General features: G+C 50.4%; 2 protein-coding genes across 2 annotated transcripts; one reads left to right on the forward strand and one right to left on the reverse strand.

Moving 5' to 3' along the window:
* The first annotated feature begins 3,784 nt into the window (after positions 1-3,784).
* On the forward strand, positions 3,785-22,099 carry LOC131207115 (uncharacterized). The gene is made up of 11 exons (XM_058199723.1): positions 3,785-4,787; positions 9,012-9,938; positions 10,977-11,162; positions 11,685-11,858; positions 17,232-17,456; positions 17,529-17,735; positions 18,182-18,392; positions 18,514-18,646; positions 19,486-19,692; positions 19,781-20,067; positions 20,143-22,099. The coding sequence occupies exons 1-11, from the start codon at positions 3,785-3,787 to the stop codon at positions 22,097-22,099; spliced, it is 5,517 nt and encodes a 1,838-aa protein (XP_058055706.1).
* Positions 12,719-13,952, reverse strand: LOC131209647 (dynein axonemal assembly factor 4-like). Its single transcript, XM_058202758.1, has 2 exons — positions 13,029-13,952; positions 12,719-12,958 (listed from the first exon to the last, which is right to left on the reverse strand). Exons 1-2 carry the CDS (start codon positions 13,950-13,952, stop codon positions 12,719-12,721), a joined length of 1,164 nt encoding a protein of 387 aa, XP_058058741.1.
* Positions 22,100-23,298: the final 1,199 nt, after the last annotated feature.

Here is a 23,298-nt window from a genome sequence, read left to right on the forward strand (position 1 = left end):
GAGGCTTTTTACGAGCGGTTTCGAAACATTGCCCAACACGACACGACACATGCTTTTGTCTATTTACGATTGTTTTATGCTTTTTGTCGACGTTTTTAATTGGTTTTGGGTTGAATGGATTGATCATCATATTTTGTGTCGGGTTTTCTAGGCGTTCGGCAGTATTAAGTTGTGTGCGAAAATATTTTAACTTAAAATTAATTGCTGTTAACATGGTCAGTTTTGAGAACTTTTTTACCGTAGGAACATTCACTACTAAATGGAATTTATTTCCTAAATTGTTGATGAGATTTCTTGAACAGCTTATGAATAGACTCGTGGATTTTTTTGTAACTAGAAGCCCAGGCGAATTTTATTGCGTACAAATATGTTTTTAAATAAAGTCCTATAATGGGCAGCATTGTCGTGAACTAAGTGCAGACGTGGTATTTTTTCGTCCTAATAAAACCATTTAATTAATTAGGCACGGGAACAACCATAGCTCCGAGACGAATCCTCAACATCTTTTGTTTATCACGTACGTTATTATGTGATAAAATGAGATGATTGAAATGGATGAAACTTTTAGCAAAACCTAATGTTTTAACATAACTCACTTACAGATAAATGGAACAAACTGTGGGAACTTGAAAATGAGGCTTAGATTACTTTTTGATGTTACCTGTGGTATCGTTTGCACAATTGCTAGGCGTCGGAATTCAGCCAGCCGTGTATCGCACACCTTCTGCAGACAAACTTTGGCGGCCAATGAAAGTGCTACCTGCCGGCGGTGCGTCATGACACAATTTCCCGGCGTAGCGGTCTAATTAAATAAATCAGACACCGTGCGAGATCACAGATAAAACCGCGCACCACCCGGGGTGACGCCAAAGAACGCGCAGAAGGCACTAATTTGCTCCTCTTCGCAGTAGAGAGCCGGCACGTGGCGTTCCCGAACCGATTCCGTGTTGCGCGGAATATTCAATGAGCGATACCGAAACTTTTCGCACGGTAATAGGGATGACATTCTTGTAACTTCCGGTGGCGGTGTTCACTGGCTCGGTGCTGAATGGAACCGCACAGCATCCAGCGGGACACAATTGCCACCACCGATCCTGGCAGGAGGCACTGAAATGAGATTTATCGATAGACTCGTCTCGGTTTATCGATTAAATTAAAACCATGTCTCTCGGTGGGCCACTCGACGAGATCTCTGTCAGTGGTTTCGATTCGATTACCTTTCTTTAGCTTCAACCGCCAACCCCTTTCTTGACAGCTGAATTCGCGGAAAGTGCGGAGAAACTCCCCACGTAACCGATGTGTTGGCACGGTCCCAGGTCCCGGTCCGGGCTGTGTCAACCGTCGTGGGCTTTTGGGTGGTGTTCCGGTGACACAATCTAATAAATTACCGTGAACCCCTTTGTTTGGCGCTAAAAGCTGCTCAGCAACTATAAACCAAGCCGCCGAACGGGTGATTTACCAACCCAAATTAGTAACAACGGCCTGGGCTGGGCGCAGTACTGTCTGTCCGAAGTGCAGCCATTTTTTCAAAATCCAAATTTAGAATTTGTGGAATTTTCTGCGGTTCGCCAGAGCACCAAATTCCGATCGTGATTTATGGTCCTGTGCTGTGCGTCACACCCTTGCGTAAATCAAACACTCCAACTAGGCACTGGACTGGCGCCCAGAAGATTCTTTATCGCATAACTTAACCCAGCTTGGAAGCTGAGTTTTTGTTGGGATTGGGACACAATTTACCACCCGTTACTTGTTACTTAGTATACTCCGTACACAATGCGCGTACCTTTTACGCTCTAGCCACCCGGAAAGGTCGCCAAAGATACTCGATCGGCGACCGAGAACTAATGCCGGCCGTGCGCGATGACGTCAACAACATAAATTACTGTCCTCCGGAGCCTTCGTCCCATCAAGATGCGCCAGGGCCAGGGCCTCTGTTTTATCGGTGACCAAATCGTGTCGCATTTTATTTTCATAACACCTCCCACCAAAGCGACGGCCGACGGTCGAGTGTGTCTAGAACTCCCATTAAAGTCCCGCCAGGGATTGTTATAATTTATAGATTAATTAAATGGCCACCTCCCTCTAGCATAGCTGGGGCGTTTTCAATTTTTTTTGCCTGTCGCCACCGAGAGCCACTTACTAGCCGGAAGTGCGTTGGGAATTGGGGACCGACTTTTAAGACTAGCACTCGACGCCACGCAGGCCACCACCCTGGATCCTTAATAGGCGAAGTGTGAAAGGAAGCGAAAAACAGGACCAGGAAAGGAACTCGAAAGAAACGCACGCTCAGGCGCACGCTTCCTACGTCATACGACGGACGGTGACGTGCCTTTGTCCCCCAGACCAGAGCTTTATGGTGTCAGAGGGAGCCATCCGGATTTACGATACGGATCCGGGCCCCGGCTAAGCGATTATCTCGGTTTGTGGGTGCCGCCTCCGGTTGGGAACTCTCCAAAGTGTGGTTTCTGGTTGCGCGGACCCCAAAGTAACGGTGGCCGCGGATTTCGGCACACTTTTTCGCACATCAGACGTAGGACGTTTGGCTTGATGTTGGGCGACTTGATTTTCCTGGGCGACCGCGCCAAATCCCAATTCCATTTAACATTTGCACCGGTGCGTGGCGTGTTTGATCAGGACAAATGTCGTCTCGCCGTTGCGACCCATTACTGCAGACAGAAAAAAAGCGCACAACACAAATCTTCGTCGGAAGTTTGCTTGATACTCGTAGGAAGGTATCAATTTTGATTCTGGCCAAAATGTGACTGATCGAGCATTGCGAAGCAAGGTCTCGCTGGTGTTAGACAGACACTAGACAGCAACACACAGACTTCCGAGGATCCGAGGAACTTACAAGTCAATAACAAAAAAAAATTGTAATCAAGACAGATGTAAAACATTTGTACAGTACTTCAATGATGATAAATGATCTTCATATTGAATTACGCATAACAACGTGACCTCATTGTCAATTCCAGCAACACGGAGAGCCCTTTACCAGAAGTTTATTCGTCGCTGTCTTTTTCTTGAAAAAGCGACTCTTATTTGATTTTCTTTATGTGGCGCGTTCAGTGAAAAGTATTCCAGGACTATAGAGCTGTAGAGCCAACTTGCGCACGGTGCCAGTTGCCAAACAGTTCGTTACATCCACTCTTGGCGGCCCCCTTTTCCATTGGGGAATTTATTTCACAGTTTTCCCAGACAAGGAACGGTTTTATGTGTTGTGGGGTTTATCGGGCAGCAATGCTGATTGCCCTGCTCGCTGAGGGCTGTTGCTTCCGGAAGTACTGAACTTGGAACAAAGTTACACAAGTTGTCGCCAGCGATGACTGACGACGGAGCAAGCGTCGGTTGCTGTGTTCTGTTTACTTCTCATTTTCCGTCATAGAATGTCGGTTTTTGATTTGAAACTTTTCACCGGAAGCGAGTCTACTGCGATCGCTTCATGGTAGTTGCTTAAGTAACCACTTTGCAATTGAAGCATAGGTTAAAAAAACAGTTTTACGTATCGTCCCCACTCAATTGGTCGCTTGATTGGAAATCGATTACGAATGCTAATGAGTATCCGCTGTGCGTTATCCACTATGCAAAAATGCCTGCTTAAAGCCAACTTATTTTCAAATTATGAAACGGAGTCTCGTTTGTCGCGTGGTGTGTCAGTCGATTTCTTTCCCGTGAAGGCCGCGGAACCCGGTCACCCGAATCCATCTCATCTCAACGGTTTCTAATTTAGTGACAAAACTAGTGGCAGCGACCACCGAATATCGGACCACTCGACCAGGCTATGATGGATAGTGGCAGCAGCAGGTCCCTGAAGCAAAGTGCCAAATGTGACAATCGTGACTGGAGCGAAGCATCGTTCTACAGACGGAACGGCGGCAACGGAATCACCTCGGACGGTTGCTACTCGAACGCGGTGTTTAACGACAGCAGCGAAACGTTCGACGAGGACGGCGACTCAGAAACTTCTCCTCCGAGGATGGTGAGCAGAGTAAGGGCACCGGGAGCGGTGGCTGCGAAGGAGGCCCTAGCGGCACCGCCAACATCCTCCAGCTTCCGGCGGAGTCACTCGGTGCGTTCATCGTTTAATTCACTGCGGAGTTTGCGGACGCGCCTCAAGCAGGGCCCACCCGGTGGCGGTTCCGGCAGCAAGGTTCGCACCGCGGCCTACACCCACCTGCCCGCGGTGGGCGATCTACTGGTTCGACCCACGGCCAGCGCCAGGGAGCAGCATTTCATTCGCACCACCGCCACCACCACCACCACCGACGATGTGCGCCAAAGTTTGCGCAACAAGCTGCACAAATTAAAACTGACCTACGCCGAGCTCCGCCGGTTGCAGGCGAAGGTCCTGCAGGAGAAGCCCCAGGGCGATTCCCTGGCGAAGGACGTCGGTCCCACAGCACTTCCGGCCAACGTACCACCGAAGGCGGCCGCCCTGCTGGTGGAAGGATTCGGGCCCAGGATCGGTATCTCGTCGACCGAAAGCTCGCTGAAAGTTCACCGAAGACCTCCGCCGCATCCGGAGCAGGGACTCGTCACGACGCTTGCTCCGACGGCAGAAGAACGGCACCCGCTGCAGTTCGAGCGAAGGGCGTCGGACCGGGAAGAACTGGCGCCAGCGAAGCTTACGGTCGTCCGGAAGCAACGGCCAGCGGAAGCGGCGGTGCAGTCCGAGCAACGCGTTGACGAGCGAGCGGATCACGAAAGTCACCCGCAGCCGGCAGCGCTCAGTGTCGCAAGGACGGCCACCATACGGAAGGGTTCCGTTTGGGCAAACAACAGCAGCAGTAAGGATGATGCCTTGTGTCGTTTCCTTTCTTTCAGCGTTTGTGCCTTTTTTTTACTTTACCATTACCCGTGAAACTTTTACCCTGTAAGATGAGTGCGAACACGGCGAGTGACATCGCCCGGGTGACACTAACCCCCGGAACACGGGCGGACGAACGATTCTTGTCAACTTCCAGCGCCGTCCGTGTCGGTGTCGAGGTCAGGAGGCAGAACCGCACAAGTTTCCCGTCGGATACGGAAAGCAAAATCTCGACAAACATGCGCCACGTTTGGCTAAACTTGGCTTGGCATTTGGGGTGGGTTTGGAACACGACAGCATAAGTTGCCTTCTCCGGCAATGAGTTGAGCGTGGCGCCCCATTGCAGGAATTATGCTTTCGCCGATTGCTTTCATTGGTTGTTTGCGGATCGGAAACTGTTCGAAAGTCTGCGAACTAAGAAGTCCTTGGTGAGTCCTTCCGAGGCCAATCAAAGGGAGTGGCGAATGAAGATGTCATGTGGGAAACGTCATATAGTATGTTCGATAAATAAAATATATAGTATGTTTTATTTAAAAAAATACATAGCATGCTACGCAATCTGTTAGCTTGTAACATAGTTCGAAGGGTGCGTTCTTCCTTCCAGAACAGATCCGTCCATGGTCAATGACCAATAACTTGAGCTTAGGGAATAGGAAATAGGACACATGGTGATAAATCAGACGAATACAGGGAGGGTTGTCGTTCTCTTTGTGGTGTTTTAATCATGTTTTTCGAATGATAAATTTTCCAAATAGTCTCCTTACTTGTATCACACTCTTTAGCTAATCATCTTCTTTATTTATTGAAACACACTATTTACGTACCTTAAGTAACCTAGTACTAGTTACTAGTGTAACGTTGGTGTCACTCCGTTTCTGCCGTTAAATGTCCATTTTTAATTTTTCTTCACGAAAAGAATGACGCAACTGACAAGTAATAGGAGGGCCCCTTAAATCTATCCGATTTCAACAACCATTTGGCGTTTGAAAGCAGCGCCGGCTCGGTAACCAGAGATGGTCCGCTTCCGCTAAGTGGATTGTGGAAGAAAAATATTGGTTTAATGGCAATGGAAAATGAACGAAGGAAGTGCCACGGCTACAATTGGTTGGGCCATTCTTCGGTCGGCACCACAACGAAGGTGAGAGGACAAAGTGGCAGGACCAACTGCGATGCACTTAATGCTCCTCGATGGCGTGGCTTGGCTAGTGTTTCAGCCAAGCGCGACGCAATTTCCTTGCGCAACCTTTCGAACCCTTTCCCGAGCCAAACGTCGGCGATGCATTTCTTCTCCGGGCGCCGGTGCATTACGGTGCATGTTCGGCCGGAAGCTGGGCGGGGGATGATGGCCATTGGAATGATTGGCAAAGTTATTTTTAGACCGACGGCCATCAGGTGCCAGCAGCGGAGCCACTCGACGAAGGCGCTTCGTCAGCTCCGGCTCATCATTCTGGACACCGAAGCGAGAGACCCGAGCCACACTGGCCACCAAGTTCGGTCAGGGCAGTGTCGTCTCCGGTGAGGATCGCGTTGCAGTCGGTTTCATGAATGGGCACTTCCGGCCCGCCCAGGCCCAGGACCGTAAATGTGTTCGGGGATGAAGAATGACTTTGCTGTTCCGTGACGGGAAATTAGTTTTGTTAAAAAAGGGAAGTAAAATTTAATGGCAGCGCCACCGTGCCGTGGCCGGTTCCCATCCTTGGCGCGGGATCTTTCATTATTTCCAACGCTGAAGATGGTTTCGCCGTGGCCGGCGACGGCGACGGTAAACGGTGCCGTTCCGAAAGCGATCGTTGAGCACGTTGCTGCCACGCTGATTTATAATTTCTTCCGTATTTATATTTCTTCCGGTCATTTATCAGTGGGACAGGACATGTTGGCCTCTCACCATCGCACCCCGTGCCAATGGCTTTAATGGCTGCAAAAGCACATTATAGTTTTTTTGTCCGATGTTTAAATTATGGTATTTAACGCCTTCTTGTTGCTAATTCAGTGAACATATTTTAAGACTCATGGGTTCAACATAAACCCTTTAACATTGTAGAACTTTTGAAACGATTGGAGCACATCGTTGAAAGCGCCCATATTTAAACGGTCGTTTTTAATGTTGGATGGTTTAGTTTTCAGCCGGACACACTATTGAACTATTTTGTTAATGTATTTAACATGTTAAGAAAAGTTTAGAAAAGTATAGACCCGACAAATCTTCACTTGGACAATAAACTTCAACTAACGAATATTAATATCCGTTACTCGTTTTGCAGGACATTGAATTGTTTTAAATTAGTTTTACATTATTATGAAGTTGTTCAAAACAAGAAGTGCATCTCGAACGGCGGTATCGCAAGAAGATTTGCCGAAAGTTTCTCAGCACCTCAGCAATGTTTTTGTCCATTCGTTCATATTAATTTTTACGAAGAAAGAACTCGACGAAGCCTTCGGAAAACTTGTGCCGTTCATCTATTGTTTGCTCATAAAAGAGAAAACAGTCCCACGAGCCAGGACACCACAGAAAATAAAGCTGAAAATGGACCACGCTTTTCATTCTGCCGTAACACACTCCATAAAGCGAAAGCCAATTTCAACGGCTTCAGATCAGCGAGGTCCGCTGCCACTCCACGTTTCCCATTTCTTCAACCAGTACCAGCCCAACCAATCAGCTGATGGGGCGAGTGTTTAAGCCGTCGTCAGCTGTCCGTCTCGGCTTACCTTCGTCTTGAGGCGCGCTCGGCCAGGCCAATGGGGTAGCAACGAAAAAAACGGTCGTTTAAAAGGATGCAATTTATGGTCGTCCCTCTACCTTCACGTAGCGCCACGCTAACGACCACGCTGCTTAACGGCGAAGGACGATAAACTAGTGGCACATCGAAGGTGTGTGCGGTTGAAAACCACATTTACCGTCCACTGGCCCACCGAGCTTTAGGGATCCGGGAGCGATGTTGAGAGTTTTACGCGGTTTGGCGAAGCGGAGAAAGTCGGGACTCGCGGCAGCCAAAGGACCCTCAGGACGGAGAGTCGCCGTTCGTACCTTCCGTCGGTGGAAAAACGTTGAAAATAGCAAACATTAATACCGTTCCGAACTCTTTGGCCCCCCGTTCTTACGCTTGGCTATTTTCACTCTACACGCAAAGCATCCTCTCGAAGCGTTTGCTTCTTTCGTTGGTTTTTGTCGAAGATTTTTCTGTTGCAATCCGGTCGCTCCGGGGCTCAGGATTCTAGGGAGGGCGTGTTGGGAAGCTGGAGTCGTGTTATTCCATTAGCACGTTCTTCGGGTCCGCGCGCGCAACCAGCGTAGCTGGAGAACCCCCACCGCTGGGAAGCGCCATTTCAAAATATTATGTTTCTCAGAAACGAAGACGCTGTAAAGCTCTGCAGGCCATGGCATCGCCATTCCGAAAGGACACGCTTTGTTGGCTAATGAACGAGCATTTCGTGCGACAATTGCGTGGGGCTTGATGAATGGCGAAAATCACGATCCCGCCTGAAATGCAGGACCTAGGCCCGCGGCGGTCATCGTCGGTGCATCAAGTGCAGTCACACGGAAAATAGAGTGCCCCCAGAGCCGCTTGTCCTACTATCCGAAGAGCGACAAAGGACATGCACACGACGACACACCGCACTTAGTTGCGCCTTGCGCCACGAAGGTGTCCGGCCGTTTGAATGTGAAAATTGAAACGATATTCTCATTCAACGATCCGACTCGGAAAGTGGCACTGACGACGTGTTTTAGGCGGCCCACGGTGAAGGTGGGCGAGCATAAATTGCGGACAATTTACAACCGCTTTATCCTGCGGGCTACGTGTAGCCGCACCGGGACACGTACCGCCCGGAATGGCGACGACAACCGCGACGATGGGACCATGCGAGGCTGAAGTCGGTTCACGTTTTATTGGCTGTAATTAATTTGTCCGCTCCTCGCTGCTGGGAGATGTGGCTGTGATGTCCCATTTGCTCTCGATTGTTTCTACATTAGCTCCGGCCTTTGGTTTATTCCGTTTCGTTTACCCACTTTCCTTTAACGATCGTTTACGCCGCTATCACTACATTTTCTGGGCTCTTCCTCTTTTTAAGATTTTACCAAATGTTTTTCTTCTGTTTGTTAATTTGGTTTTTTCCCGTTTACTTACGTTTTGTGTTTCTTTTTCTTCTGTTTTTCTTTTTCCGTTTATTTCCGACCCGCGCCACTCCCGTGGAACCGAATGGACAGAAATCAACCTGCCGGATCTGGTGACTCGGTCACTTTCGAACCTGGAGCTACCGAGCTGCCGGCTGCCGTGTCCTAGTATAGTGCGACCCAGTTCCGGGTCTTCGTCGGCGCAGCCCAAATCAACGTCCAGCTCGACCGACTCGCTGTCCACGGTCGAGGCACCGACGGTGCTCTCTACCCACCAGTCGGTGCTCTCGCTGCCCGCCCAGTCGGCCACCACCGGCAGTGCCGTCTCGCTGACGTACGAAGATGAGGTCCGGTCACCGTCCGCGCGCAAGAAAGGAATCAGCTCCCTGTTGGGGTCCTTGCCGTCGATAACGTTGGCCCTGACACGCATCTCGAGCGCCAGCTCGCCGAACCTGTCGAGCGCTCAGACCAGCCGAAGCAGCACCACCAGCAGCCAAAGAATGGAGTATTTGCTGCCCCATCAGCAGCATCCGCCGAGCGCGGCCACCTCGCAACCCTCGGTGGTGGTCGGTGGCCACGGCGGCAGCGGCAAGATGGTGGTGGCCACGTCGCCAACAAAACGGCAGCTCTCACCAAAGATTCTCAAAAAAACGCGCCACCTTTCGACCAGCTCGGCTGACGAGGTGGACGCAAAGGGCACGAAGGTGTCCGGGGCCACCAACGGGGAAGCGGAGCGGAATGCCAGGAATGCGCAGCACCTGCTGCTCCTGCGCTCGAACCGGCTCACCGTGAGCGACAATCACAACCTCAGCGGAACCGGAACCACCACGACATCCGTCGACGTCCTGGCGGTCCACAACGCCCAGAGTGTGTCGCCACTGCCTTCGACCCACCAGCAGCCCCATCAGGCCAACATTCCGCCGTCGTACTGGAAGCAGAAGAAGCTGCCGACGAAGAAGCAACACAAGCAGCTCCAGGCGCAGCTCGACAAGCTGACACAAATCAACATCCATTTGCATGGTACGCTCTACGCGGTGCCAGAAAAAGGACGTGGAATCCGTATCCGTTGATTTGCGGCCACCGCGTAATTGGTTTCGATGTCATTTGTTCCGGACCCGCGCGTAATGGGCTGTCCGGATCACGTCAGGTTGTGTTTCTGGTGGACACCGAGACCGAGCTTCGGTTACAACGCTACAGTGTATCGATTTCGGTCGGCATCGGGACCATGTTGGTTATTATCACAAAATGTGTCGCCCCCGAAGTGTCGTGTCTGCGTGGCGTGGCGGAACTTTATCATTTATTTATGCGCAATTATCGCAATTGCGCTCCCGGGGGTGTCTATCGTAAAGCTCCACAAACAAACAGTGAGCCTCCCGAGCCAATAAATCATTATGCTGAAAGGTGCTACGGTCCGCGGATGTTCTACCGTGCGATTGACACGCGGCTTTTGTCGGTGGTGCGTCCGATTCGATTCGAATCGACACACAATACATTACGACACACATTACGACTTTATTTAATTCTATGTTTATGTGGTGCATTGCTTCGTTCTCCGGTGAATGGTTCGCTGTTGGTTTTTTGAAGGCTCCATCTTGACAGAATTCGCAGACAGTCCCGGCGGCCAGCAAGCGAGTTAATCATGCGTTAATGCGCGTTAATTATGCTAATCCGAATCGATACACAAAGCACAATGTTTGTCACGCCTATTACCGGAATATCTGAATAATATTACAGTGTACCTTTTGAACATTGCTTTTGGGAAGCGATTAAATTAGATGGAACACAAGTTACTAGCGGTCCACAATAGGTGGAAAATATTATAAGGGCTAAATACTTGGTCCCGGGGCTCGAAGTTGTTACCATGAAAAGGGGCAATGTTTAATCCCGAAAATTTGCATCGAAACGTTGGAATGTGTTGCCCATTCAAATGTAGCGCGATCTGCTCAGGTGTTACCCGAGTCCCAAGCGGAATGTTTCCCCAGTTCCAGTAACAAATAAGCCGCGGTAGCCTAATTTTAATGGCAATATTAAGGAGGCCCGTGTTGTGTTTTTTCGCAGCCCTGTTCTCCGCCGTCGAGCATGGCCACCTGGAGAAGGCCCGCACGATCCTGGAAAGCACTGACGTCGACGTTAACAGTCTCAACAGCGACGGACTCACGCCGCTCGATGTGGCCGTGCTCAGCAATAACCGATCGATGACCAAAATGCTGCTCCAGCAGGGAGCCATCGAGAACGCCCATTCCGGTAAGTGTGCCGAACAATAAGTTTTGTTTCCAGAGCGCTGCGCAGCCATGGGTTTATTTTCCGGTTCCGACGAGCATGTGGAAAACGTGTTTTCTTTCGATTTGATCCTTTCATTTCACCCGGTACTCCGAAGAACATGTGTTTGGCCGGGTGCTCGGGTGTTGTGAACGCTGATCCAATTCCGAATCCTGCACGATCCCTTCGGAGCCGAGTACACCGACCTTCGCGAGCCGCTTGGTCTCCGGAATGAAGCAGTAAATTTCCCCAGAGACGGCAGAGTGCCGCTTTTAATTATTTTTTTTGTAATTAAAACTGGAAAAGGCATCGGCATCGTCGCCTTCCGAAAAGGCGAGCAAAACCAAGTGGCTGCGATAAAAATAGCTCCGTCGGATCTTCGAATCTGACGCAAAGGGTCGAAGCGCCGCCAACCCGAGGAAAGCGGCTTCCTTGGCTGCGTCATCTTTAATCTCGCCGAACGGAACACCGTTTCTAACGAAAGCACTTTGTGTCTCTTCCAATTAGTGCAAGCGGCCAACAGCAACATGGGACTGCATCTGAACAATCTGCTGTGCGAAGCGGAAACGACCGTGCACGAGCTCGGGAACTTTGACAGCAATCAATCGAGCGGCGGCACAGGCGGCGATCGAACCGGCTCCGGGACCAATGCCGGCAAGACGACCTTCTCCAACATCATCGGTAAGGACAGCATCGGCCAGCGGCTGGCTGCGGTGTGCCGCCGCACGGTGGACATTAATGTTTGATGTTCGACACGGGGTGTATAATTTCGGGGCCAGCCCCAAAAAGTTCAACCGTTAAATCAACCCGTGCGCGGTGACTCCGTTTTCTCGGTAACCCGATGAGGGGAACACAATTAAATCCAGGTTGTCACCAAAGCCCTATCCCCCTCATTCAGGGAGCAGGGCGCGTGATTACGGTCAGCCCAAAAGCGGATAATAATTATCCGAACAAGGATTGCTTGGCTCGATTTTAAGGTTGTGTCCGGCACTCTGTGCCTTCTCGGCCCGAACGGTTGGACCTTCCTGGAAGTGTGGACTCCAGACCGTATGCGCATATCCTTGCAATCGCTGCGAGGAGCAATGTCATGGTCACGGTCAGCCGAATCCAGCACGTGGACAATCGGTCTGGAAAAGTTATAACGACTGCCAATCATCTCGTCCCACAACTCGTTTCGGGAAGGAACAAACGCATCAATCAAACTGTTTCAGTGTAATTTTTTTTGGCAGCTTTTTTCGGCCATTTTGTGACCGCTTCGAAGAAAAACGAACGCCAATTTGTTCATACAAATTTGTAATGGATTTTTCTTTCTCTCGTAAAAGTTTACAAATGGACCGAAAAAGTAAAGTTGGTGGCAAAATTTAACGAAAGCCCTCGAATTGGAATCATTTATTCACCTCAAGTCACTCGAAACAAACTCGAATAAGCAACTAATCATCTTAACTTTCCCATTTACACATCCGACCACTGCCGAAGTTGACCAAAGTTTGTAATCACGTCGAATGGCAATTGGCAATTGTTCGAACCGGCGCCCTAGTCCCCTAGTCCGACTCGCTGTCTTCGCTGGCATCGAGACGGCTCTGTAGAAGTTCGACTTCTCGCCGTAAGCTCGGCTCGTCCGGTGCGAGCTGACTCGCGGCCACCATTTCCTCGTGGCCCTGTCGAAGGAAGCCCAGCTTGACCAGGGCCGCGCCCCGCCGGGCAAGACACGCCACTCGCGCCTTCCGGTTCGCTTCTACGGCGGGCTGCAAAAGTTCCAGCGCTTTCGAGCAGTCCTCGGCCTACTTGAAAAAACGGGGAAAAAGTTTAAATCCTGTGCACCTAAACAAGTCCCCCCCAAGACACACGTACACAGCGTTGATAATTTTCCAGCGCAATGTGTGCGGCCGACCGGTTCAAGTACAGTGCGTAGTAATCCTTCGTGAGCCGTATTCCGGCCGTGTAGGCTGCAATGGCGGCGAGAAAGTTTTTTTGCTGGAAAAACGTGTCACCCCGCTGCCGGAGCCACTCCGGGTTGCGCTCGTCCGGCCGCAGGTCCTCGTCGACGAACCCGACCGCCTTACGGGCGGCCGCCTGCTTCCGGGTCCACTCCTGTTCCGCCGGTTCCATCGACTCGCGCCTCGGTGTGACGAAGGTGCGCTCACTAAACTGGACCGTCAGGGTCGCCGTTGGCCGGACTGGGGGCACCGGCTGGCGCACTAGCACGGCAGCCGGTTGGGCCGACGGCTTTTGGTAAGTTTTCTGATTAACGACCACCGTCGTCGGTCGCAGGTCCTTCACCATGGCCAGCTCCATGCGCTTCAGTTCGGCACGTTTGGCGTCCTCGAGCAATCGCTCGACCGCGGCCCGTTCGTTGCTCTCGCGTTCAATCTGCCGATAGATTTCGTCCTTCTTCCGGCGATCCTTTTCGATCGCACGCTGCTGTGCCCGTTCCTCCAGCCGGGCTCGGTGCTGATCAAGGCAGCGTGCCTTGAGGGTGGCCCGCTCGCTTCGCGGAACATCCGCTTCGGCCGTGTCCCAGTGAATCGATGGATCCTGCTTCTGGAGCTCGAAGATTACCTCGTGCTCCAGGATGGAGCAGCGGCTTGCGTCTGGATCGATGGGATGGCACAGGAACAGCTCCCAGTAGTGCGGGGCTTTGGAGATTTTCACGAACTGCTCGGTCGTAAAGATGTCGTCCTGCTGGAGGTGGTTCGCCGGAAACGGGACCGCCAGCAGGATGTGAGGCCCGGTGTCCCGCTGCTGCCAGCTGTAGCTTTTCAGTATCAACGGCATCGCGGAATCGCGTGGACTGTCGTTGCGAGCGGAATGAAAATTCTGCTACCGAAATATGGGGTAAATAACTATTCGGTTGCCTTAGCAACCTTTGAAGGTTGGCTATGCGCACGCTTTCCTTTCGAGCAGTTACGGTGGTTAGAAACAAGCACGTTAAGTTCGATTTGACGTTTCATTAAATAACTTATCATAAATTAATTATTATTAATTAGTTATTATTGTATTGGGTGTGTTGATTGCTCGGAGGACGAGTTTTGTCATTTTTAAAAATCAGCTTATCATTTTTTTTCTCATTCTCGTCGTTTAATGGCCAAAGCTTTGCTTCAAATGCATTAATTGTTGTTGATGGGATTCTCCTTGAATAATTTCATTAGGTTTTAAATGCTCAAAGTACACCACACCTTTCATATCCCACCATATGCACAACAGAACCGTTACGCAGTGAATATTTCGCTTTGGTTGCGATGGACCTGGTTCCCCAGCCTGTATCCAGGCCTTTTTGGGCTTAAAATTCTTGTAATAACTTGTAATAATAATAACAGTGACGAATCGGTACAACAATCCTTTTTTCTCAGGTAATGGAAATGGCAAAGAGTAATGGAAAAGTACTCCCCGCAAAAACACTCTACCAAGAGCAAAACATGACATTTTCAAATGCTTGAAAAAGGTGTTGTTTACACTTTAACAAAACAATCTATACTGCGTTAGATGCGTAACGACAGTAGCTATCAAACACATATTTCATTAAGAAGTATATTTGTTATATTTAGTGAGGAACGCCATTTATTGTAAAACCGCACGAATTAATTTTCACACCTAATACTTATTTTAAAACACGTGCAGTGTTGACAGGCGTATATGAGAATCGATTGGCCTTTTCATCATCATGGAATTTTTTTAACCAATAAAAAGTTCAAGTTAGTGAACCACATTACTGGATATGTTTTTATGAAATGTAAAACTGATTTGAAATGTAAATGAAACAGACACACTGTTTGTTTGCAATGAAAGCCCCGCTCACAATTTCTCCATCGTTCGAATGTAAATAAAATGCTAAACCTTTGGTTTTCCCGGCCAAGCGATCCTGTTTCGCCCACGGCCTTTGCAAAAGCCAAAGGTGCTGATTTAAATTGGCAACACAAAACTAACACAAGCCCCGGCTTGGTCGCTTCCGTTCACGCTTGGTGTTTCCCACTGCTGGTTAACAAGAGCATGTACACCGCAACACAATTATTCACTTTCTGCCCGGCCGGCCCGGGCCGATGGCGGATGGCGTGACGAGGCGTCCACGGGGCCATGAATCAAACTGGACAAGATGTAGAACCTTTTCGGTGTTTTCCCTTCCCCGTCCCTGGTGTGTTGGCGCTAAACTTTACGCCCAACCACCCTGACCAAAAGTAATTGTTGAAATAAATTGTAACTTTCGCCGCCGCGCTCGAGAGTTACTGGGCGGTTCCGGGCCCGTTGTTGCACTTTGCCCGGACGGACTTTGGACAGGACTTTGGCTGCTGCAACTCGTGCGAAGGTTCAAAGTTCAACCAAAACCCTGCTAGCCATGGCGTTGGCCATAGTACTCCCAATCGGGGCCGGGTCTTGTTGACTGTTGAGTGATGGTTTAATTTAGTAGCGGGTCCCCAGCTCCCTTAGCTGTGCCTTCGACTCGATCCCACAAGGGGTGGCCCAAGAGCTTAAAGCGCTTTCGAAATAAACAATTTAGCCCAATCCTAGAATGTCATCATGAGTCGACCGTCAAAACCGCGAAATGCCGTGGCTCAAATTGTAGCATAAATTCAACGGAGCTGCTGTTTTGGGTCAAGTGATATCATTATCATGCTCACGTTACACAGAGACCGCTCTACAATCAGCCGGATGATCTATCGCAAATTGGGTGACGATACTTAACGCCGGAAATGGTCGATGCGGTGCCGGTGCAATAATGATACGCTAGCCAATAAATCACCCTATTCGGAGCCAATCAATTGATGATTGCCAATGCAAGGCACGTACATAGAACACTGCACTATGCGATCCTAGTTTTTTGGGAATCTCTCGACAATCTGATTCAACGAAAAATGTACAGCATCGAATTGAGAATCCCACGGCATAACATATCAAAACAGGGCTTTATGCCGTTGTCCCGGAGCAGAAAAACCCTGAAAAGTATTCCAAAGAATGAAAAACTTGCACTATATTTACCGAAAAAAGTCCGTTTCCTATCAACACACCAACACTTGTGCTGTTACAGCCGTTGATTAACGTAAACCGATAGCTCACTTCAAAATTTCCCATCTACGAAACATGATGCATAAAACATCGTCCCAACGGGGAACTCCCGGTCCGATTGCGACGCGACCGAAGTTTTTCTTGCTAACAATTTCCGCCTTTTCTGACTATCGCGCCGGGCGAGGAAAATAATCACATTACGTTCCAGTGGAAGGACTCGGCTGTAGAAGATGCAGTTTTGCATTTCCATTCCCCTGTGTGCCCGTTCTGTGCACTTGCAACACACTTCTGTCCAGCGGTGCAGCGCAGTATTTCCTCACTGAACGCCCGTAATGTAATACCTTTAGTGAGTTTCGATTGATTTCGAAATAGGAACTGATGGCAACGATTTTTTCTGTTTGTTTTTTTTCGGCGGTCGTGCAATTTTCTCGCGACCGAATAAGTTGGAAATCAAAACCACTTGAGGCACTTGAGAGAACGTGAGAACGGCACCCGCGAGATGGTGAGAGTTTCGTAATAGCGGCACAGGTGGTAAGAAAAGCGATCGGATTTCGAATGGCAGATTTCACGGACTGCAGTGTCCTTTAGTGCCTCAGAAAGCAGAGGATCGCCTGTACCTTGCGGTAGAATCGGAAGCTGCTTGTGGTTTGTGCTTTTCAAGCGATTAGAAAAAAGTGACTTCGACATGATTTGATTATGTTCCATGATAATAGGATAGTCATTAGGTAGGGATAAAAATTTCAAGCTAGTTTTTTTAAGGAGTCGCTATCAGTATGATCCTATCTAGAATGTGTGTTAATAATAAATGAGAGTACTTTTTAAACATTACAAAGCATTGAGTCGTCACTCGATGCCTGAACGAAAAGGCAAGCGTGTAGGGGGTTCTTGTGGCGAACAAGCTACATATAGCAAAATGGCACTAACCTTTTAATTTGAGGTAATTTTTGGACAACCCTAAACAGTTCGTTAAAAGCGAAGCTAAGCTAAGCGCTAAGCTAAGCGAAGCAATTTTTGAATCGAGTTTTAACATCATCTACCACGCCATTGCACCTACAGGAAGCGGAGGCACATCGGTGACGAGCTGCACCGGAAGCGAAATCGACAAACAGGTCGGCCTCTGGGAGCGACGCGTCAAAGGGCTGCGACGGATGATACTCGGCTGGGAGCAGACGAAACCGCCCGACGTACCGAACCGCATCGACATCGACGTAACGGGCTGTAGTGCGGTCAGCTTGCGGATGTACGAACCGCTCGAAGGTGCCATAACGACCAAATTTAAAGGTAAGCATCGGCGGCGCACCGCCGGAACCATTAACGAAAACCAAATTATCGAACCGAGCCGATCTTCCGCAGTGCAATGGTCATCCCGGTCGGACTTCAGCAACGTCGTCGGCGAACGGGAAATTAGCGAGTGGTGCAGTTTTCACGGCTGCATGGGAGCGGTCTGCAATCTGAACGAACTGATCCAGGGCCGGCGGTACTTTTTCCGGGCGTGCGCCGGCAACGTCAAGGGCTGGGGACCGTACAAACTATCCGTCCCGAACTGTGTCGTCCCGTCAAGTGAGTTCGGCTACTACATCCTTCGCCGTGTGCTCGGCCCGTGCCCGTGTTTCTGATTAACTCGTAAAGTTTCCATTCCCGGTCCGGCCCGGCATTGTAATTGTGTCGCGTGCCCTTCCGGTTCAGCGCGGTGTCCTTTGAAATGCGTCCCCGCAAGCTGGTGGCCAAAGGGAAGCGTGTACGCTCCGAACGAGCATAAGCCAGCTGGTTTGTGCTCGTTGCCGCGGGGGACCAGGGTTTTCCCTTCCCTTGGTTTAACCACCGGACATGACCCAGTTTAGTGGAGCGCGAGGGCTGGTTCCGCAAGGCTGGCCACAGTAACGATCCGCGAGCGGGGGCACGAGCACGTAATGAGCGCACGCTGCGCAGTCAGGACCGCGTCCCCTAACGAAAGCACCATTATTCTTTTCTTTCCGACTGCCCTCGCAAATTAAACCAAAACAAAGGTTGGCGCGATGTCGAGGGACGAGACAACCGGTTCGCCGGCAAGCAGCGCCATCTGGACGAGCTGTTCAACGCGGTGCGGCTGGCGCGGCCCGAGGACGCGTCCGAGATCGCACCCGACGGTGGCCAGCCGCAGAAGCGGGCGACGAAGAAGAAAACCACCATCAAGCAGCTCTTCTCGGCCGCCTCCAAGTTTCAGAAGAATCTCAAACGGTACCGCCTCGCCTTCGGCCACCCATAAAATGGCTGAGAGATTATTATTACCATTACCGACTTATCGTTCTACGTTTTTTTATCACCTTTCCCGCAATCTTTCTCTTTCCGGCCCGCGCAGCGGTATCTACTTGGCGTGCGTCCTGTACCACGAGGATAAACTTTTGCTCACCAACGAAGACTTTGTGCCGGTAATTGAAATTGATGAAACATTCACCAGCAACCTGCACACGGATTTCTACTGGCTGATGAAGGTAAGCGGAGCTTCAGGAGCTTTCAGTAGCCGCACCGCCGGGTGATGCTTGTTATGCGCTTTACTTATTCAGTTCCTTATTTCGGCGGTTCCGAGGCGTCAGTTTAGCCGGTTGGCCCAATCTCGGCCCTCATGATTGTTTTATTTCACGGGCGCAATGGGGGCAAACTCTAGCTGCCACTCCGTTGACGAAATGAGGCAGCTAGCTGAAGGTGTGAACGCAATGGACCCGTTAACATGGGGTCCCGGACATTCCTCAGTTCAGCTTTCGATGTTTGTCCGCCCTGAATTCTCGCGAGTCCGCGCGATTCGGTTTGCTTTATAATCGATGGCCTAGTGTGATGAACTTACAAGCGGTGCTTCTTCCGGTGTCTTGTTAGCTCAATAAATTAGCTTTCACCGTCCGCTCGGTATCATAAGCAAGCCACAAAGGACGAGGGCTAGACACCGAAGGACTCGGGACGAGGACACGTGGTTATTGTTTCTCTTATTTATGATTTGTATTCGCCCCAACGATCCGGCTATAAATCAGAGCCAAGTGCAACACACGTCGGGGGTCCCATCGTTCGACCAGCAGGTCCTGTGCTCGGCGTAAACTAGGACAACTCGTTTAAAACTCCCAGCTCCCTTTACTGAGCCATACACCCGCCGTGTAAACCACAACAACCGTTCGGAGCGGCAACATATTTCCGACCCAAGACGGATGCTGCGGCCAACAATCGATAATCTGGTTTGAGATTTATAAAAACTAGAGTTTTCGTTAGCCCTCTATCTGCCCGTTTTGTGTGACCCTCTCGGTGTTCCACTCAAGTGTCTTCACGATGATTTACAATCCGCTAGGTGGCGTGCACTTGGGATGACGCAAAGCTGCTCCGGCTGGACATGGAACGGAACGCTTCCTCGGCCATACACTTCCGCACCAAGCTGCTGTCGGCCGCGTGTCAGATGCAGTCCGCCCTCTCCATCACCGATCTTGGGCAGCTGTTCTATCGGCCATTGCGAGACGTGCACGGGACCGTGGTCCTGTCGTGCGTTAACTGTATTAAGGTGAGTGACGCATATGCGCCAATTTGGTGAGCCCCAATTTGATGAGTAATATTCAATTTACTTCATTCTCGTCCGGCTGCCGTACCAGAGCCCCAAAGCGGTGTCCGTGCTCAACTCCCGCTGGATACCGTTTAACAAGATTCACAAGAAACTGGCACTGTCGACGGAGGACAGCAGCATCAACGAGATTCTCATGAACTCCATCCAGGAGCAGATCAACTATCATCAGGTGTCCAACATTCGCTTATCACGCGGCCTGTACGTGAGCTATCTAAAGATGCAGAGCTCGGTCGACGTAATCCAGGTGGTGGTCCCAGTGAAGGCGCCCAACGTGTTGCCCCACTGCAAAATACGTGACAATCCGCATATATCCGCGTAAGCTTGCTAGTGACTTGACCGTTGGGGAACCGGTAACTTCCATTGCTTCTTTTGTCGATTTCCCTTCCGCAGCGAGGAGTGGGAGCTGATCAAACAGCACAAACCTTCTAGCATACTGGAGTTCCGACCAAAGCACCAAGGACCGACCGAGGTGCAGCTGCACTTTCTCGAGCTGCTCACGAAAGCGGTACACAACCTGTTCCAGTACATGGACATTCCGACGGACGTAGCGGTCGCACATCGGCTCTATGACGTGGAGGTGATCGAGCTGAACAGTGACGTCAGTTTTCTGATCATTTGCCCACCGGCGGAAAGTAGCTGTGCCGTACCGGGCCAGAAAGAGAGCCTGCTGCAGCGCGGTGACCTCTTCTCGATGCCGATCCAGGCGTTCGAGATGATCCACCTCAAAACGTACCAGAGCAACATCATCCAGAAGTACTCGCGGCTTTCCTGCATCCTCGAGCTGGACACGATGCTGGCGAACCACTTGCATCGCGAAGCGTTCAGCAGTTCTGAGCTGCAGAAGGCCAAGGATCGACTCGCGAAGCTGCAGGAGCTTTCGGGGGGCCTAAATTCGATCTGGAAGGGTGTCCGGTGGCTGATGGATGTGATCGGTTATGCGCGTGACCGAGCCAACATGCCGGAGCTGAACATGAAGCAAATCCTAGACTACAAGAGTACCTACTTCGGTAAGCTGCCCAGGACCGGCGAGAAGAAGAAGGGGGGCAGCGAAACGCAGCTCCTGCACCCGCCCGCTGGCGGTGGAGCAAACAGTTTCCACAAGAGCAGCCCCGGGCGCGGTTCGTGGCCGGGTCCGGCCGTTGAGTGCAGTCTCGGACACAATGGTCTGCTCGATGCGGAACACTCCAAGTCCGAGCAGTTGCTCAAGTACACTAGCGCCCGGTTCCTGAACGTCAGCCAGAACAACTCACGCAAGAATAGCGCCGATTCGAACTCGGGTGGGACCAACAGTAGCTACTACTCGGTGATGGGCGTAGAACCGGAGAAGGAGTTTGTCGTGCCGCGACTGCCACCGTCCCGCTCCGAGGATACGCTCAACAGTTCTCACTGTTCGTCAGATGGCACCGGGAAGATGGCGGTTGGTGTAAGTGGGGCCGGTGGCAAAAAACGGCCACCAACCATTTACTCGAGCTACTCGGCCACTTCCAGCCCGCTCCTGAACGTACGCTCACCATTCTTGGTGCCGATGACCGTTCCGGCAACCACGGGGACGGTAACTGTGCCGGTCAACCAACAGGAGGATGTCGAAAACACCAACAAACAACCGGGAATGCCAACAGTTCCTCCGCCCATAGCGACAGCCAGCGTGGGCCCACTGAAGATATTCGCCAAGAAAAGTCGGGATCAAGCGCTGAAGGCAATCAATTTCATCGAACGCGAACAGCAGCAGGAGATCGAGAACTTTGAGGAAACGAAACCCATCCTGACTGCCACGTACCTCAAGCCGACGCTGGCCGCTCTTCAGAACGAGGCCAAAGGACACACGCACAGCGCGATGCATGTTCCGGGACCAACTGGAATACCTATGACCAAGGAATCGTCGACGGATCCACCAGCGACCGTGAGTGTGGCTGAGTCGCCGGCATCGAGCACCACCACCGCCGAGCCCGCCAAAGGGTCCGATGAGTCTGTCGCCACGGGTATCATCGCCACGACCACCAGTATCCTGCAAGTGTACGCTGCCTACGAGACCGGGCTACCCAGTGGGACCTCGTTGAAGCTACGCGTTACACCAAAAACCAGTGCCCGTGAGGTGATCGACCTCGTCGTGAAACAGCTCAACATGGCGGTGGTGCTGAAGGGTCGCGACGGTCCCATCTACACACAGGACCGGTTGGACAACTTCTGCCTGGTGGCCGTGATAGGAGCCCGGGAACGGTGCTTGCGAGACGATTTTCGCCCGCTCCAGCTGCAAAACCCCTGGCGCAAGGGACGGTTGTACGTACGCCAGAAGCACGACCTGCTGGCGGCCATCGAGCATTCCAATCGCGAAATAGCCGACATCTGAGCGGCGGTAACGATACGACCATGTGATAATTAATCAGCGTTACATTGACCAAGCCTTTCGTTTCGGGTTTTCTCCCCCACGAGTTCCGGTTCATAGTTGTTTGTTTGAATTTGGTTATGAACCCGTGCTGTAACGTGCATTGTAGAAAGTGGGAAACGTTGGTAACTTTGCTTTAAATCGTTTTGTACATTTTGTAAAAACAATACTACGTATAGTCGAGGTCGAGATTATTAAGCGGTCAATGCGCCGGAGAGCCAGAGAGTGAAAGATGAACGTGAGAGTGATAGGATTCAGAGCGATAGGATTTTCCACAGGCTGTAGCGCCAGTGAAAGTAAACTCGAAATCAATTTTACTACTAACTTTGAGAAACATCACAACTATGTACTGGCTGATAACAGCTTTTAAGTTACACCATCATAATACCAAATATTAAAATTGAAATGAACTCAACTACGCACCCTCCATGATAAAATACGACAGACAGACACACGGTTGCAGAACACCGTTGCGAACACATGTCTTCACTTCTAATGTATGGCTCAACTAGACTTGGGATCACTGACCGGCGGTGTGGTTCTAACGAACAAATCAATTACTCTCAGTGGATGGTCGATAGGCATTGGTAAACTAAAAAGCGAACTAAGACGAACCAATTGCTTTTAGCAAAGAACATTTAGAAGAGACGTTTGTGCGGTTTTAATTCGAAGGCTCCGGCGCCGCCAGAAAACGAACACTAATAATGTCAATGATGATAGATGTCCTATTTTTTCCTTTTTATAAAGCGTTAGTGAATTAGTGCTCTGGGGCAACTGTTGTTATTATGATAAAAAAAAGTTAGAAAAACCATTAGTCGGTACAAAGGTGCAAACTAGAGCGAGTGGTCAGTGGAATGTCTAGCGAGCGGTGTAGAAAATACGTAGAGTTTGCATACCAATTTTCGAAAAACGTGAAAACGCATCCGTTAGGATTGAAATTTTGTTAAGCAACGGACCTACCCGTATTTCTGTTATTTTATCGATCTCACCAAAATAACCCTTAAAACCACTGCAACCGTTTCCGCCATCCGTTCAATCGTTTAAAGGCAACCGAAGGCAATCTCGCGGATCCAGAAACCACGTGGCACTAATTAACACGTACCAGTATCGAGCTTAGGAATGGAGCAATCCGTCAAGCAGTTTCTATACAAACCTATTTTTTG

This window comes from Anopheles bellator, chromosome 2 (genome assembly GCF_943735745.2).
Source record: "Anopheles bellator chromosome 2, idAnoBellAS_SP24_06.2, whole genome shotgun sequence".
NCBI classification, from domain to species: Eukaryota; Metazoa; Arthropoda; class Insecta; order Diptera; family Culicidae; genus Anopheles; species Anopheles bellator.

Bases quoted from the DNA above. Each gene is read 5' to 3' on its own strand.
- LOC131207115 (XM_058199723.1), top strand. From the start codon at position 3,785: ATGGATAGTGGCAGCAGCAGGTCCCTGAAGCAAAGTGCCAAATGTGAC. The intron at 11,163-11,684 runs GTAAGTGTGCCG...TCTTCCAATTAG, and splicing joins CATCGAGAACGCCCATTCCG to TGCAAGCGGCCAACAGCAAC. The intron at 11,859-17,231 runs GTAAGGACAGCA...TTGCACCTACAG, and splicing joins GACCTTCTCCAACATCATCG to GAAGCGGAGGCACATCGGTG.
- LOC131209647 (XM_058202758.1), bottom strand. From the start codon at position 13,952: ATGCCGTTGATACTGAAAAGCTACAGCTGGCAGCAGCGGGACACCGGG. The intron at 12,959-13,028 runs GTACGTGTGTCT...TTTTTCAAGTAG, and splicing joins TGGAAAATTATCAACGCTGT to GCCGAGGACTGCTCGAAAGC.